This window comes from Littorina saxatilis, linkage group LG6 (genome assembly GCF_037325665.1).
Source record: "Littorina saxatilis isolate snail1 linkage group LG6, US_GU_Lsax_2.0, whole genome shotgun sequence".
Taxonomy (NCBI): domain Eukaryota; kingdom Metazoa; phylum Mollusca; class Gastropoda; order Littorinimorpha; family Littorinidae; genus Littorina; species Littorina saxatilis.
Window position 1 is genome coordinate 40,285,810 of NC_090250.1, and position 17,668 is coordinate 40,303,477.

General features: G+C 42.0%; 1 protein-coding gene across 1 annotated transcript in view; it reads right to left on the reverse strand.

Annotated features, from left to right (window-relative positions):
• Nucleotides 1–17,668, reverse strand: part of LOC138968016 (serine-rich adhesin for platelets-like) — a 305,824-nt gene that overhangs the window by 80,148 nt on the left and 208,008 nt on the right. The window contains exons 5-7 of the mRNA XM_070340578.1: nt 10,963–11,065; nt 7,594–7,645; nt 4,754–4,867 (exon numbers count right to left, since the gene is read on the reverse strand). Coding sequence (XP_070196679.1) covers nt 4,754–4,867; nt 7,594–7,645; nt 10,963–11,065 — 269 coding nt within the window. The remainder of the gene's footprint in view (nt 1–4,753; nt 4,868–7,593; nt 7,646–10,962; nt 11,066–17,668) is intronic.

Here is a 17,668-nt window from a genome sequence, read left to right on the forward strand (position 1 = left end):
GGTTATGTAAATGAAGTTCGTTATGAACCTAGCCGTTAGAACTGGCATGTGAACTTTCCGAACTTGGTCAATGTAAGTTACGTGTCCAACTCGTGAAAATGACAAAAAGAATAGATTTGAAATGTGGATAAAAAAAAAGTGCAACATATTGTTAATCTCTCGTAGAGGTGATACCCTGACCATGTGGCGGAGCTCTGTATGACTGTCTTACTGTACGAGCTTCAATCTTACTACTGTTAGGCATTAAGAGTAGGTCAATGTCCCGTGTGTTAGACTGAACAGTGAAACTGCTGCCTGACAAAACAAAATTATTTAGTTAATAAATAAAAATAAATAAAAGAATAAACGTGAAAAAATCCGTGAGGTCAGTCAATTGAACGCTAAACCGTAGACAAAACGGAACATTTCCTACACCGTCGATCTAGCTGTCTTTGAAGTTGACAGCCGAACATCACAGATCATGTTAGAGACTAGCTGATACCTCCATCTCCCCATCTATTGCCCATGGTACGGATGTCTCCTGAAAGCCCAAAACGGAAGTGAGATCTGAAACGATTTCACCGTGCCGCCATCTTGCAAAAAATGTTCTTCCTTCTCCTAACCTGCTGAGGCATGCGCCCTGGCGTCTTACGCTCTTCCTGTCTCGTAAATTCTCGTTCCCAATCGCGACTGCGGCAAGATGGCCCTGATTTGCTGTCCCAGGGAAAACATTTATCCACAAAAAAAGTTCGGGATTGGGAGGCAAAGTTTCGGGCCAAACGGGTTTGAATCTGTCCCCGGTGTTTTCTAAAGAGACACCGCTTGAAGGAGTGACGAGGGCAGAGATGGAACTTTAATAAAGGCACGCGCGATTTCCTCCAAAGAAGTGTCCACAATTCGTTTTGCATTTTTGCCTGCGTGCGCGTGCCAGGCGATGAGGAAAGATTAAAGGAAAAAGGAGGGAAATGATAATGACAAAAGAAAAAGGATTAAAAGAAGAAAGGAAGTCAAGGAAGAGGGAGATGCTGAGATTGCCAGGCTGAGGGGTGTGGGAAGGGGAAGAGGAGGGAGGTGGAGGGAGGAGTGTTGGTGGAGCATGTCGCAGCAACGTGCACACTGCCCACACTGCATCCACCACTGATAGGTTTCAACGTTTGACAACTTCCTGGCTCTTTTGATACTTGAAGGCTTCTTCCTGATGTTTTGCCTTCTAAACAATTTCGCTTTCTTTTAAAGACACAAGATGGCCGAAAATCCACTGACACACACTATTCTAGAATGTTGTAATCTTCTGGATTGACACCACTTGGGCATTTTCAAAACATTTCTGTGCGCTAGTTTTCGGCACTGAGACGCAAACATTGTCTATAAGTTATTGGCCAGTTGAAAAGCAACTGTTACAAATCTAGTTACGATTGTGTGTACAGCTCAGACAATGAACCATTTCAGATCAGTCTTCTAACGGTTATTGTTCGCAGGCACTGCAATTTAAACAATCTTGATAGATCACTGACTTTTGGGGACAAATCAGTGACGATGAGCGTTGGCCTCCTTCTGCTCGCTAGACACAGCAAAGTATCTGGATTTCCAGAGTTTTGGGCTAAAGTATAATATTCAAGACCTTCGCAGTAACTGCACATATCCATGAGAATGAATCCGGCTAGTGTAATACAAGAGGATTTTCAGAGTCTGTAGCTGAAGTACAATATTCAAGACCTTTGCAGTAACTGCACATATCCATGCGAATGAATCCGGTTATTGTAATACAAGAAGCAATGGCACTTTAAGAACAAGCACGAAGCTCATGAATGCCGTGTTATTGTCTTAAAAAAAATAGAACCTTAAAGGCACCGTCCTTCCCGCGTATACAGTCATGTTCACCGCCACAGATCTTCCCAGCTTTTCACATGGAATAAGAGCACCCTTTCACATAGACACATACCACACATCAAGAGTCTGGCTGTCTTATGCGCAGGATGTATCCATTCATTAAGCAGATTGACTCGGGTGTAACCTACGTTATTAATTCAAGAAGAAATTAATATAATAATAATAATAACTGGACACGTTTAAGTGCCTAACCTATGGCTCTATGCCCTTTACAAAAGAAGACCGGCACGGTTGGCCTAGTGGTAAGGCGTCCGCCCCGTGATCGGGAGGTCGTGGGTTCGAACCCCGGCCGGGTCATACCTAAGACTTTAAAATTGGCAATCTAGTGGCTGCTCCGCCTGGCGTCTGGCATTATGGGGTTAGTGCTAGGACTGGTTGGTCCGGTGTCAGAATAATGTGACTGGGTGAGACATGAAGCCTGTGCTGCGACTTCTGTCTTGTGTGTGGTGCACGTTATATGTCAAAGCAGTACCGCCCTGATATGGCCCTTCGTGGTCGGCTGGGCGTTAAGCAAACAAACAAACAAACAAACAAACTTTACAAAAGAACATATACAAAATAGAACATTTAAATGTACAACCTACATAAAACAATTAATCATACGGACAAAATCACCACATGTACAAATTCCCACTCTGAGCTAGAAGCAACCAGGACAGAACTGCGGTGGTGAATATAATTGCTTACACGTGACGGAATGTACCCTTCACCTTTGACAACTGAAGCAAAACATATTGTCATCATTTTCACGAGTTTTCATTCATAAAAAGCTGTGTAACCAAAAACAATACTATTCATATGTGACAAATCCAACTAATGACTCGGTTTCAGTTTCAGGTGAAACGGGGATTGTCAAAGTAAAAGCCGCGGTCGCTAAAGATGAAACAACAGACGATATGTGACCCTCCACCACGAAATGAGTCGCATGTCACCTTTGCATGATTTTCATATTTTTACATTTTCCGAAAGAGTTTGTTATGCTCTATCCAGTGGTGAAAACCGTTTTAGAAAAGAGCGAAAACTGTTTGAGTTATAAGCATGTGACTAAGGTGACCCTCACACTGTTACCAGACACTCTCCGGACTTATATTAAGCCTAGCGCAGAACCGCGCGAGGTGACATGTGACTCATTTCGTGGTGGAGGGTCACATAAGCTCCCCTCTGATCGTCAAAAAAGCTGGTCTGACAACAAGCCACCAAACATCTTATAATACCATAGGCTGGATAAAACAACAAAAAACGCGGAACAATATACGTTTTCCAGGTGCGGAGTATACTAATATACACGATACGTACAAAAAGCCAACCAAACGTATACCAAACAAAACAACAGCTCTACGGCACATGCTCAACTAGTCCACCAAGGGAGCAGGAGATCAAAAGTAAACTTGCCGAATGTTCGGTCTGGATTCCAGTCAGGAGGGAAAAGATGACAAAGTAAAATAAAAGTGATTTATTAGCTAAATAGGGTTAAATGAGAATGTGAATGTCAATTTGAAAACGAACATTTGTAACAATGCATTTATGACAAATTGAATTGTCAGAGTTCTCCTGTGCGATAAGGAGAGCGGAGGGGGTGCTTTGGGCAGTTTTAGGAGTCATAAGAAAAAAATAGCTCATGTGTATAAGGACACACACAAAGAAACCTCCGATACACAACCAAACAGACACACACTGATTTCATAACAAACAAACAAAAGGACATATCCTTCTCGAATGAAAACACCAAAGTTTGATCTGCATGATTGCCAGACTGAATGAGGTGGGTTTGTTTTTTTTATCTTTATTTGACATGTATCTATTTGTTTGCATTCTTACAAATGAGGCATCTTTTGTTCCCCTTAAACACAATTCCCTGCTCGCTTACTCCTTTAAGTCTCACATAATACACGTCATAATTTACATGGGGTAGGTGGAAACTCGTACGTCATATCTTTTTTCGCCAAAAGTGACAGTATGTTACTAGTGATCTACACTGGAATGTAAGCATCTTAAATTTCAGACACACAGAATCTAAATCTACTTTGCTACTCAGATGTTTCATCAGATTAGTGTTCTAAACAGAAAAATATCTGTTTTTTACTGAAGAAGGGTATATTTCTGTCGCTTGATCATTTCAATAAGATATGTCCAAACTCCAACATATAATGTGAATTGTTCATAATACCTAAGATTACAGAAAAGCAAGGAGATGGAACAGTCTAGACAGTCCTGGGGCCAGGAGTCAGACGGTAAGAATTCGCAGATGGAGTGATTCTTGGAGGAAAAAGGGCGAGGGGGGGGGGGGGGGGGGGAGAAAAGCAGTAAGATTGCACAGATGACGTGATTCTATCAGGAAGGAAGGGGGAAGAAGGGGGAGGGGGCAAAATGGTTGGGTGTGTGGGGGGGGGAGTGGGGGGTGGGGGGAGGAGGGAGGAGAGGGTGTATGCAAACAGACTTTTAGTGGCTGTAGGCTGGAAGACATAAGAGACAGCCTTTTTTGTTCGGCAATGAAAAAATCTCAAGCTTTGTGATTTTGCACGTAGGCCTGGGATTTCTAGGAATGGGGATGGGACAGGAAGGTGTGGACAAAGACTGTAAGGCTCAGTTGTATCTTAATTGATTGATTGATTCATTCATTACTTATTTGAATAAAATTCAATTCTGCTGCACACACACCTCTCTGTTTCCTTTCTTTCTTTCTTTATTTGGTGTTTAACGTCGTTTTCAACCACGAAGGTTATATCGCGACGGCTCTGTTTCCTTCTTATATCCTTTGCGCGTGGTATTGTAAGGCATTCACATCCGTGCAAATACATTTCTTAAATGGGACAACAACAAAAACATACGCCAGTGATGACGTAAGAAAATTGACGTAGGAAGGTATCAATGACGTCACACTCACATTTGTTATGCTGGCTCCGTTGACCATGACTGCGTCAGCAAAGCGCACTCTTGAAGGGTTGTTTTTCAACTTGGCTTTCTTCGCCGCCGTCAGTAATGCTGACTTTCGATTTGACTGCAAGATAAAATGATGCGTCCATAAAGAAACATAAACACGAACATGTTAAAAAGTGTAACGTATCCTACCTCTAACGACGTTAGAGAAACACATTTTGCTGCCCAACTCCCACCCTTCCGCCCTCCACCTATTGTAACGTACCACTTAACTGCATTGCTCGAATGAAGCACAACAGTATTACATTACTATACATAAACGTAACATTGATATGAAATTGGACAGATTTTGAACACATTTCTGTTGCAAGTTTTGAACACTTTGTGACATAGTGCATAGTTGTACTAGCGGAAGAGGCACACATAGTTAACACATAGTGTTCAAGTAAACACTCGTGAACACTATGCGTTTATTAGGTAAACACTTGTGGACACTAAGCGTGCTACTTCTTCCAGCCGACATATGTACAATGTCAAAAAGTGTTTAAAACTTGTTACAGAGTATGTCTTCAAATTGTGTTCAATTTCGTGTAGAGTGTAAAATCAACATAATGGAATTAACGTGACAAAACAGGGCATGCCATTGCAAATTTTCCATCGAGGGGAAAACAATAGCAATACTAATTCAAGGTCCAGATATGATACAATCACTAATCAATACATACAGGTGATTATAATATTCGTTAATGCATCTGAATACGGTCAACAAAATAACATATCGATCAAATCTACTAAAAGAACAGACAGGACCAAATGCAAAATGTCCACAGTATTCAGACATGCGGGGGTGTCAAGCATCTGAACTTTATCTGCCGATGGAAAAAGCGGCGGAAATTAGCTAAAGGCAAAAGACACTAATTCATTTAAGCTTCTTCAAATGTCTGGAATGCATGCTTCAACACGAAAACCGCTAATGTAAAAAGCAGGGTGGTGATAAGATAGACTTAAGTAGTTCTAAAAGGGGATCCGTTTCTTATTTCGGATTGATTTGAAGTGCTCCTCGCCACCTAAAAAAGGAGCACAGCTACCTTTAATTGCGAATTCAGAAAAGTAGTACACGTGAAAGTCCACTCATTAAAGGCAGTTTGAGTGTACATGAGCGTTGCAGCTAACGAAGTTCAAAGAAAAAAAAGAAGGAAGAAGAGTGTTACTTGACATTTTTAGAAAAGTTTCGAAAAAGCAACAGAAAAAAATATGACAGGGGCACTGATACTGGTGTTTTAACAAATAATCAATCAAAAGATACTGGATTCCGTTAGATTTCATTGCAATAATCAGGATTACATAAGCAGGGGAGTCTCGAGCATAATCGCCAGCAAAAGAGGTTTGGCCACAACACCCCATGCAAGACCAACAAACAAAATTGTGCGAATACGAAAACAATTACATGAGCTCGGCCAGCACGTACATTTTTGCCATTACGAATAAAAAAGACATTAGCTCAGCCAATAAGAACATTGAGCGAAAACGACTAAAAATGATCTGCCACGAAGAACATTCTTGTGAATCCGAATACACATCATATTGTGTCTCTAACATCGACACTCACTTTTAGCTGTTTTAGAAAAACAAAGGAAACAGTTGTTCGACCTAAAACTGCATGACGACAAAGCAAAGGATGAGATACGGATTTACCGAACTTAAGAGGTGGGGGTAGTGTGGCTCAGAGAAAGGATTTCGCCCTAAGGATGCTAGTTTCCCATCTTCAAAATCCCCGCCATCCCCGCCGTCACCGCCACGTGATCGATTACTTCCTGTTCAAGGGGAATTACTCGACGTGTTTCCAGGACAGATAACCCGAGCGCGCCTCTAACCCTGCCACGCAGACACTCGATCGTCCACAGTTTTCATTGATTATGGGGCACAACTTTAAGATAAACGGTGAAATTGAGGGTGGGTGGGGGGTAGGGGGGGGCGACTAGAAGAATGGAGAACAAAGACCTATTTACAAAGAAGTAGACGAAAGAAGACAGAGTGAGAACGATCTAGACAGGAATAATTTAGGCGAGTGAATGAAAAAAAGAGAGTGCTGGATGACCTCTCAAAGCATCACGCGGTGAAACTAGGCGTCAGTGGATGAAATAAAATTCAGAAACGTGGTCCAGCTTTTTCAGGATGCATCTGCATGTTGTTTCCCCTCGCTGTGAAACAGGCTTCAAAGCCATTTTAGAGAACACTAAAGAACTCTTCAACTCGAGGCTTGTGAAAAAGGAGTGAGCTATGGACCTACACGGCACAGTACCCTACTTTCAAGAGGGAGTAATAGATCGCAAAACGTATTTACACCAACAGTAACAAAGAGCTCAAGAGGATAATCTATGCTAAAACTTCTTTTTTTTAACAGACTTTGGGTAATAATTACAGAAGTTATGTAAAACAAATGGAAGAACAGCCCTGAAAGTGGCGAGTATTTTACTCGCCATGGCGAGTAGAAACGTGTCACTGGCGAGTAGAAATGTTAATCTACTCGCCAAATGCGAGTAAAGTTGCTGAAACAAATTGTTGGGTTGGCTAGTAAAGTTTGCTCTCTGGCTAGTACATTTTCAGAATCACTACCCAAAGGCTGGTACACCATTTTTTTTATTCTCAGGGCTGAAGAATATGAAGAATGAGCATGAGGTGAGTGGACGAATACATGTTGTTTTCGTTTGTTTGTTTGTTTTTTGATTGTTTGTGTGTGTTTTTGTGTATGTGTGGTGTTATTGCTCAACGCCCAACAATGATGTGCTTGACAAAAAAGTAAATAAATAGATACATAAATAAATACAAATGACATGCAGTACTCACGTTATCTGTGTAAGGCTGACACACCGTCAGTAGGATGGCTTCCTTGCATGACCTGTGAACACACACACACACATACCATACAGTACACAAATCCAAAAACAAAGAGACTGCCAACGTTCCAAAATTCAAAATCAAAAAACAAGAAAGGTAGGTTGTTGGAACATTTGTTATTGACAAAACAATACATTCACAAATATATCGACCCAACGGTCTTTTAAGTGCACAGACAAACAATTAATTCGCTTGCGGCTTCGTGGCAGGCGGAAGAAAAAATCAGCCAGATAAGTTTTCGTTATTAATTGTTTGTCTGTGCACTTAAAAGACCGTTGGGTCGATATATTTGTGAATGTATTGTTTTGTCAATAACAAACGTTCCAACAACCTACCTTTCTTGTGTTTTGATTCATTCATACAGCTAAGTACACTCCACAAATATTTGTTTATGAATCGTACTTTCCTTCTAGTGCAAGCAATCCTGTTCACAACCACGCATCTGTTCAATTTAACAACGAGATAACACCATCCATCCGCTGACACACTTACCAAAAAACCCACATAAATGCTTACAGTGCGGAGTGGTAATTTGTCGTTAGTTAGTTAGTTAGTTAGTTAGTTAGTTAGTTAGTTAGTTAGTTTGTTTGTTTGTTTGTTTATTTGTTGCTTAACGTCCAGCCGACTACACAGAGCCATATCAGGACGAGGAAGGGGGGGATGAAGGGGGCCACTTGTCAAGCGATTCCTGTTTACAAATGCACTAACCCATTACTTGTGTCCCAGCAGGCTTTAGTAAAACTAAATTAATACCTACTGGAAGATTACCAGTTTCCAGTATGTTAAAATAGGCTTAACCTATCTACTGCTGGACTTACATCAGAACACTAACAGATTAAACTATACATGAATCGCGAGACAAGCGGCAAGAGAAGAGATTTTTGGAAAAAATACAGGTGAATGAGCAAGAAGGCAGAAAAAAGAAAAGAATTCATGAAGAAAAAGAGAGCATGACAGGAAAGAGGAACCAAAAATCTACCTAACAGCAAACTAGAAAGCTCCTGCGGTTCCAAAAACAGGAGGGGCCTTTAATTTCATAACCGCAGTGCCCCACTGCGGGATAGTTAGTTAGTTAGTTGTTGCGTTTTGGGTCCAGCGGACCATATAGGCCAAATCAGGACCCCGGTAATTTGTCGTTGAATTAATCATATTAGTAATATATACCTATGTCAAACTGCTAAATTAATTCAGCAACGTCAACAAAACGATCTCACTCTGCAAAGAATGCAGCGACGATACTAAGTTGTGGTATGTGTCTAAGTGAAAGCCTGTTACTGAACATGATCGTCTTCGCGAGAAGGGCGGTACCTTCAATGATTTACGTTTTCCAATGAGACACGTTCCACTGGAGACATACACTCATGTTGAAACAATATTAACAATGACCATCCAAAAACTTCTCTCCCGCTTTCTTTTCTACGCATCCTGGACACCACGAAGAGACACAGGGCCATACCCGCTTTCCATGACAGGTTGCTGAGAAGTGGCTTCAGTTGTTACATTTCCTGCCGCTTTGAATCCGCTTCGAGGAAGAATGACGATGACATCTAATGTGTGTGTGTAGCATACTTCAATGTTGTTTCCGTTGGTAATGGTTTATTTTCAATGTGTCAACAACTAGCTTTTCTACCAATTTAACATGGCACTTTCCCTCTTTCACACGTGAACATCATTCACCTGCAAGCTGCTTCTGGTTTCGTCAAATTGGTCTGAAGGGAGCATGACCTGTTTCATTTCAACTTAGGCCACATATCTATGTCCCCTGATAATAGCCTGCTTCCGGCTAAGCTTATGTTCTTAAAATACATTTCAGAAATGATAGATAAGCTCTGGAGAGAAAAACAACTTTTTTTTCCTGACGATTCTGTGGTCGTACATTGGGTGCTCAAGACTTCACACATTTTTCTGACTTCTTAAATAAAAATGTCCCTCAGTATTCTGTGTCTGCCGACTAAAATGCCTCCAGCCTGTTGTTCGTGATTTCGGTATGGATCTTCTATCCGCAAGAGACTGTAAGGACCACAATAAACACAATGATGAATTTCCCAAGAACTGTCTTGTAATTTTTGTCGTTTTCTGTTTGAATCTGAATTGGTAAATACTTGCTATACCCTCTTCACAGAATTCAAACGACACGACTTTGTCAATGCTAATGTTGTTCAAAAAGGGCATATGTCTACTTGTGTTTTGCGTGATGCTGAGTGCGTGTTCGTGACCGTAATTGTTTTTGTGTGTGTGTTTTTTTCACTTCTCTGTTTGTTTTCTTCAACTAGGGAAATGTTTTAAACATTTGTAACGTTTACGAAGAAAACAAATCTCCCTTTGTGCGCACAAAACAAACGTCCGCAAAGCTCAGGCAAAAGAGCAGAATTCTCTCTCAAAGCTAACCCGCATAAAAGGTCACCCGCTATGTAAATTGTTTGAACTACCCGTAAAAACAAACCGAAACGGGTAAGGCACATTGCTTAAACTGCGCAACCGCAAAAAAACAAAAAAAACAGACCAGAAGCGGTTTAAGCCCCTAACAAGAAAAGCCCATGGGTTTTTGGTAGGGGCCGAAATGAGGCAGCAAATTACAGTCATTGAGCAGCTGCAGCCCAAATGAGGGGTTGGGGCAGAGCAGGCGGAGCCCACGTTCTACCGCAAAGACCAAGCTATTGATCTGCCATTGATCTAGTTTGCCATGCATAGAACCTCACAAATGTCTGCCATGAGCTCTGATCTTGCCATAGCGGTTTTGGAGTGGAGAGTTTCTCTTCCCTTGATTTGACGGATCTGGCTCGAAATTGGAAGATTTGTTTTTCCTCCCACCGATCCCTAGACGGAAGGAGTGTCATCCCTCCATTCAAAATGTTTTTGCTCAAAGAAGATTTGATTACCTGGTCTAATATCACTCTAATGTATTGTTTTAACCCCTTTCTTGCAGCTTTCTAAGGCTATAATTAAAAAGGGAAACAGAACATTACTGATTTGAAAAAATAACCCAAATCCTCTCCATTGAGAAAGTAATGTCAGATGTTAATTCAGCTACCATTCTTTAACATTGTCTAAATTCAAGTAGTCTTTGTCGTCCACGTGAGAAGATAATGAACAAGACCGCATCCACCACCCTCAACAACAACAACAACGACATGATCGTGGCATCGTGATAACCCACAGCACAACTTTTCATCTGAGAATAACTGCCGCCAAATGCTTCCGGGATGCATAATTTTATTTTATTTTTTAGATAATTAAATCTGCTGAAAACTCCAACACATAACACCATGTTCTATCAGTATGGAGAACTATAAACTTGAGGAAGAAGTGTTGACCCACCTGACCAGCTCGATGACTTTTTCCCGGGGGGCACGCCGCACCTCCTCCCCATTGATCTTCAGAATTTGGTCCCCCGGCAACAGCTTGTTCTCGCTCGGACCGCCTGTACATCACAATGTACAAATGTCATCATCACACGTAGTCATCAATGGTCAAAAACCAATCATCTACACAAGATAGATTAGTTTATGGAAAGTTTAATTTTCAGACAATAGCACATTCAGAAGGACGTCGACCTAATGGTCTTTACAGTGGATACACAGGCATGTAATGTATACAACGAAATATGACAACTTATCTCAGTATGCGTTCATTTAATTTCAAGATGGCATGAAAAGACCATTAGGCCGACGTACTTGTGAATGTTTGATTTTGTCTAAATTTAACGTTCCATTAATTTGGTTTGTCTTTTCTTTTTTTACTATTATTCACTGCACTCGTTTTCAGGTTTTCAAGTTTTCACTCGGACCAAATTTGCATAGTGTGCACATTTCCACTATAGCACGTTCTCATCAATGGTCAAACAGCCATCAACTGCACCAGTTTTCACTCGGACCATCTGCATAGCATAGTGTAAAAATGACATCATCGATGGTCAAAGAGTCATCGATATGCCACGTTTTGAATCCACATGGATGGAAACGAAAGTTTAGATGCAAGTGCATACTCTTCACTCGTAAGACAAGCGTGTCAGTACGAGCACACTCTAAGACAGACGGACAACTGACAGGAGGCAAGCTAAAAGGTGACAGATATAGAGACGTAGAGATACAAAAAGACAGACAAATAGTCGGGGAGATATCGAGACAGCTTACTCAGACAGTGACAAGAACAGAGGCATACATAGACAGAAAGAAACAGACAGAGAGACAAACAGAGACAGAGAGGCTAACATCGACACAAACGACGCTGGCACACAAGATAGCGTTCGCCGCTGCAATATCTCTTCGAAATTTTCATCGAAGATTCCATCAGAACCGGTCACACAAACCATTACCATTGGCTGTTTGAACTCAGAAAGACTCCAGGGGCGAGTGTGCCCCCTTTAAATCAACCATAAACGCATATCGCTACGCAAGTCCTGTTCTCGAACAACTCTGCACCATGCAAGAAGCATCCCTCTACCAGTAATTTCGAGAGCCAACGCAACCAGTATTCACGACTCCAACGCATAAAACGAAAATAAGATAAAATAAAAACTGGTCTACGTCACACATATTTCAAAATTTCTGAATGGCACATACCGAGAAAGTCCTAAATTGCCAAAAAAAAATAAAGTCCGTACCAGAAACAAGGAGTTCTCACCAGAAGCACATTCAATGACAATGTGGTGGAATTCTCACGAATTTGACGCCTGTCAGTGAGGAGTTGTCGGACCAACGCCAGGTCATGTTGTCAAAAAACACTACACTGTCCACGGCGTCGTAACAATACTGACCACACCAGGCAAAACTGGACATCACTCAACTGAACCTGTCCTGAAGGCAAGCATGAGCGGGGTGTGTTTGTGTTTACGGGAGAAGGGGGGAATGGGAAGGAGGAGTGTGACTAGACTTTCTCCTTTGTGGTCAAGGACAGACGGCAAATGTTCCTTGGGAAAATCGAACAGTGTACGGCAAACATCGTCTCATCAAGGATTCCAAGAGCACATTGCAAATATCTGCCTAATACACCTGAATTCAAGGCCAGTTCTCTGACAGTATTCAATTGGCTACGATATAAATTCATCTCTTTTTATAATCTGGCATATGCAGTCATAAACACTATAGCAGATTACAATGTTCAAACTGCAAATGGTGAAAGAAGAGTCAAATCCAAAGTTCACTATAATCTTACGTCTCGAACTATTTAAGATTTTTTTAAAATCCGTTACTGCGAGCATTCACAGCAACATTTGCTTTGGGTCGAGTCTCGTGTTTGTTCACTTTAGAAGCCGTTAGGTCGAGGTTCTTGTGAACGTGTTGTTCTGTCCTGAATTAAACGTTCCAAAAATGTAACCTTTCTCTTTTTTCCGATATTTAAGAATCAATAAACTGCATCAGCTTCCTGTCGCCTCGTTTTTTACTCGCATTTGTTCTAGATCGATTTATTTAACTCCGTTGAATGTTTTGTTTTGTCTATGATTTTAACCTTCCATAAACTAGCTTATCTTGTCTTCATTATTCAAGACTTTTTTTGTAATACGCTTCGTGCCCCTTTTTGTCGGACGTAGGCCGAGCAAAGGAGACAGAGGAGCAAGTATCTTCTCTGGCCAAGAAGAGACGCACCCTTGACGTGTACATAGACACAGCACGGTGGCGTGCACATAAACGCAGTTACTGGGGGCATGTGGGACACACAAGTGAGGTTTGCTGGACAAATACCAGCTTCCCCGTCCCGTCATCAAAGAGTTAAAAGTCGGGCACCGGCCAAAAGAGCTTTGCTTGGCGATCCAATTAAGTAACATCTTTCAATTGTGCAACGGAAATCAGGGGTTACGTTCCTCAAAATGTACTTCCTTTCACTGCAGCTTTGATGTGTAAACATCCATTCCTTCTCGTTTAAGCCACCATGCTGCCCAGGCTTTTGCATGGGAAATCATTCTTTAACTTGGACACACTAACAATCTGAAACATAGCGGAGTGGGGATGTTTTGCTGAATTATTTTCGCAGATCGGCATCAGTGCGATACCTATTACTTCCCGAGAAAGAAAATAGCCACACCGCGCAGAAAACGTATAGACTGTTGATGTGTGGTATGTGTCCACGTGGTAGGGTAATCTTTTTTAACCTAAAATCCTGAGCAGATCTAAAATGAGGATATTTTGCTTTGAACACGGTTTGTTTGTTTTTGTTTGTGTGTATGTGTGTGTGTGTGTGTGTGTGTGTGTGTGTGTGTGTGAGTGTGTGTATGTGTGTGTATGTGTGTGCGTGTGTATGTGTGTGCTAGTGTGTGTGTGCACGTGTGCCATGTGTGGGTGTGTGTGTTTTTTGGTTACGTTTTGTGTGTTATTGTTTACTGTTTGAAACAAACAAAACGGGAGATGGGAGGGGTGGGGGGTTATTGTGTCAATTTCTCACGCCTTGCTCCTTACTATTGTACAGGAATCAAACTGGGTTTTTATTCGTGTCAGCTGACTATACCTCTCTGCCTGCCTCATAGAAAGAGGAAGAAAACATGGACGCTGCCCGCACGACACAATCTCGTTATCAGGGCCACCAAAATAGAAAAAAAATCTAAGCCCCCCCCCCCCCCCCCCACCCTTTGTATTTTTGTTAATTGATGTGTTTGCAGTTGTTCCACATGTTCAATTTAAGCTGTGCAAAACTTCTAACTGATGTATACGCATGAGTAATGCGTATAATCTGTGCACTTTGCAGTATATAAAATCGCAGTGCGAGAGTTAGCTTGTGCCAATTTTATTTATGCAGCGGGGTGCACGAGCCAATAGTGGTGTGTCAGCATACCAAGCCAAGTGTGCCCGCATCATACAAATCAAACATCACACACACGCTGCTATCGAAGGCAATCATAATCTTGGCAACCAGGCCTGCTTCAAGAAATCGATAGTTATAAATAAGCGGCACTATGGAGAACATCAGGCTAAGACGTCGTATGTACACTGGTGCTGTTTTTATTACTTTTGGGCACATTATTTGATCAAAAACTAGCCAAGCTGCAATGTCATATTACAATATCTCAAATAAATAAGGGGAATCAATGCAAAAGAACATTGATCACAGAGTAACCACGCAGGCCTATATTGCGATCGTCTATCTGTGACCGGTGATCTGTATCAAGGTTAAGCTTTTCTAACTTCATAAGTTCTCACAACATACTTGTTCAACTTTCTTCTTGATTGCTAAGTCAAATCAGCATTTCTATCACTGCGACTAACAGCTGACAACTAAATCTTCACATGCATTCACACAGCCAGTGTCGTAGCCCGTGTGGGAAACCCTCGCGGTCAGCTTTGTGTCCACAGATGTATACCTCTCCATTGATGGACGGTCAATAACTTTAGTGACGGCAAAAGAAACGCGCGCGTCCTTAGGTGACCTCCGTCGTGTTGCCCGCTTCCTGCCAATTTCTGCCACTGTTGCTTTACTGCCCTTGCCACTTTTCCCCTGGGGACCGCTAGGTGGCGTGGCCCGGCTTTGGACGGCAGTGACTAAATACACAGGTCTGGATTAGATAGAAGGACTGAAGGCTTGAAACGATTAGACGCAGACTGTACTGTTGACCTGTCGGCCGTCCATCGCGCCGCCTTCTCTGTCTGGTCCCTTGACTGGCACTAAGATGTTGCTGCTCTAAACGTTACGTACTAGATCCCAGAGGACTTGGAGATTCGTAGTATCTACAGAAAAAAGGAAACTGCTGTAATTAAATGTGACTTATTCTTTGTGTGGTTAACCGTTAGCAGACAGCAAGAAAGCAAAGTAACGTTTTGGTTCGACTTAGTGTACGAATGGTAAAATCAATTTGGACAAGCAGTGTTGTCAAGGAAAGATTCGTGGCAACTGGAAACGACGGTTTGTGCTTTCAGTGATTTTAAGATATGTTGGCTTAAAACAGTTTCAATAAACCGTGTGTGACATGTTTTGTGATTAGTTACGGAAAAGTAGAAATAACAAATCAATATCCATGCCTTGCCGTGCGATCTCTAATAAACACTTCATGTTTTGTCTGGATCCAAGGTAGACCAGACACAGGCCAATTTCATACCCACCACTTCCGCATTCACAACGGCAACGGCAAGACAAATCGTTTTTATCGTGTCACTACAGAGTGGCAAGAAGATATTCATACCCTATCCCACCCTCAGTCCTCTCTACCCCTGCAAAGGAACACCAAAACGAGCTGAACAAAACGAGAAAACACAAAAACAAAGTCGCACATCCACGGGGAAGGAAGCAAACGAACTTCTTTAGTGAAAACAGCAAGAGACCAGAAGGCAGGAGTTTCAACAGGAATGCAGAAGGGGACAACGGCCTCCTGCAAAGCCAGTCTTGGACAATTTAATATCCCGGTATGTATTCAGCGCCATTTCTCACTCCAGTCTGGCTCCCTAAAGATATATGTAAAGGGCAACAACTCCTGGGGGCGAGGAAATAACGTCATTGATAGCTGCGCCGCCTAGTGGGCCGGATCGGAGACATAGCCTGACTTTTCTCCCCTGATTCCGAAATTGAAATGATTCCCTCAGCCCCCTGCCAGGGAAGAAGCAGGAAGAGGGAATGTTTGTGGGAGTGGAATGGAGGGGGGGGCAGGGGAGGGGGATATTGCGGCGTCCCGGCGTGTCCCTCGCAAGCTTGAGGCACGTACAATGCGGTCAGGAGAGTCAGAAAAGTTGCTTCAAAAACTAAAACATGTTAGCCAAAAGCCGGGTCTGGCGGTCACGGCAAAACAGAGTGAGGAAATTAATTCTCCACTTTGTGTCAGTAAGTCACGTAAGCAGTTCAATGGCACGTAGCCCGTGTTACTTTCTATTCACTTCGTCGCTTAGGGTCGCAAACAGTGCACAGAGTCAGCAAAACGTTTGCACCACGAAACATGGCGGAAAAGTCTGCAACAACAATCTCCAAACAGGCGGACATCATCAAACTGAAGATATTTTGAACTGAGATCATGACCCGGAGACAGACGAACAGATTATCCGCTCCTTCCACTCGTGCTCCACTTAAACATCTCAAAAGTGGACACAGGAAGGACGACCGGCAGAAAGACCCCGCATCCTGCCACGAAAGCCTGTGTGGGTCATTGCAAGTGACTCTTTTCGACAAGGGCACGGAAGGGTTATGGCGCTCCCTGCACGTTTTTCCCCCAGATCAAGGGAGTCCTTAAAAGAACCCAAGAGGCCAGGGCACGTGGGGGCAACAACTTTGCTTCTCTGCATGTTTTCTTATGTGCATGAGCTACGGGTCTCGTACAAGATGAGAGATATACGCTTTTGGAATTGCACGTAAAACAATACAAGTCGCGTAAGGCGAAATTACTACATTTAGTCAAGCTGTGGAACTCACTGAACGCACTGCATTTTTTCACAATGACCGTAGTCCGCCGCTAGTGCAAAAGGCTGTGAAAGTGACGAAACTGAACGCACTGCATTTTTTTCACAATGACCGTAGTCCGCCGCTAGTGCAAAAGGCAGTGAAAGTGACGAGCCTGTTCAGCGCGGTAGCGGTTGCGCTGTGCTGCATAGCACGCTTTACTGTACCTCTCTTCGTTTTAACTTTCTGAGCGTGTTTTTAATCCAAACATATCATATCTATATGTTTTTGGAATCAGGAACTGACAAGGAATAAGAGGAAATTGTTTTTAAAACGATTTCGGAAATTTAATTTTAATCATAATTTTTATATTTTTAATTTTCAGAGCTTGTTTTTAATCTGAATATAACATATTTATATGTTATTGGAATCAGCACATGATGAAGAATAAAATAAAAGTAATTTTGGATCGTTTTATAAAAAAAAATTAATTACAATTTTCAGAATTTTAATGACCGAAGTCATTATTTAAATTTTAAGCCTCCATGCTGAAATGCAATACCGAAGTCCGGCCTTCGTCGAAGATTACTGGGCCAAAATTTCAATCAATTTGATTGAAAAACGAAGGTGTGACAGTGCCGCCTCAACTTTTACAAAAAGCCGGATATGACGTCATTAAAGACATTTATCGAACGAATGAAAAAAAACTTGGGGGATTTCATACCCAGGAACTCTC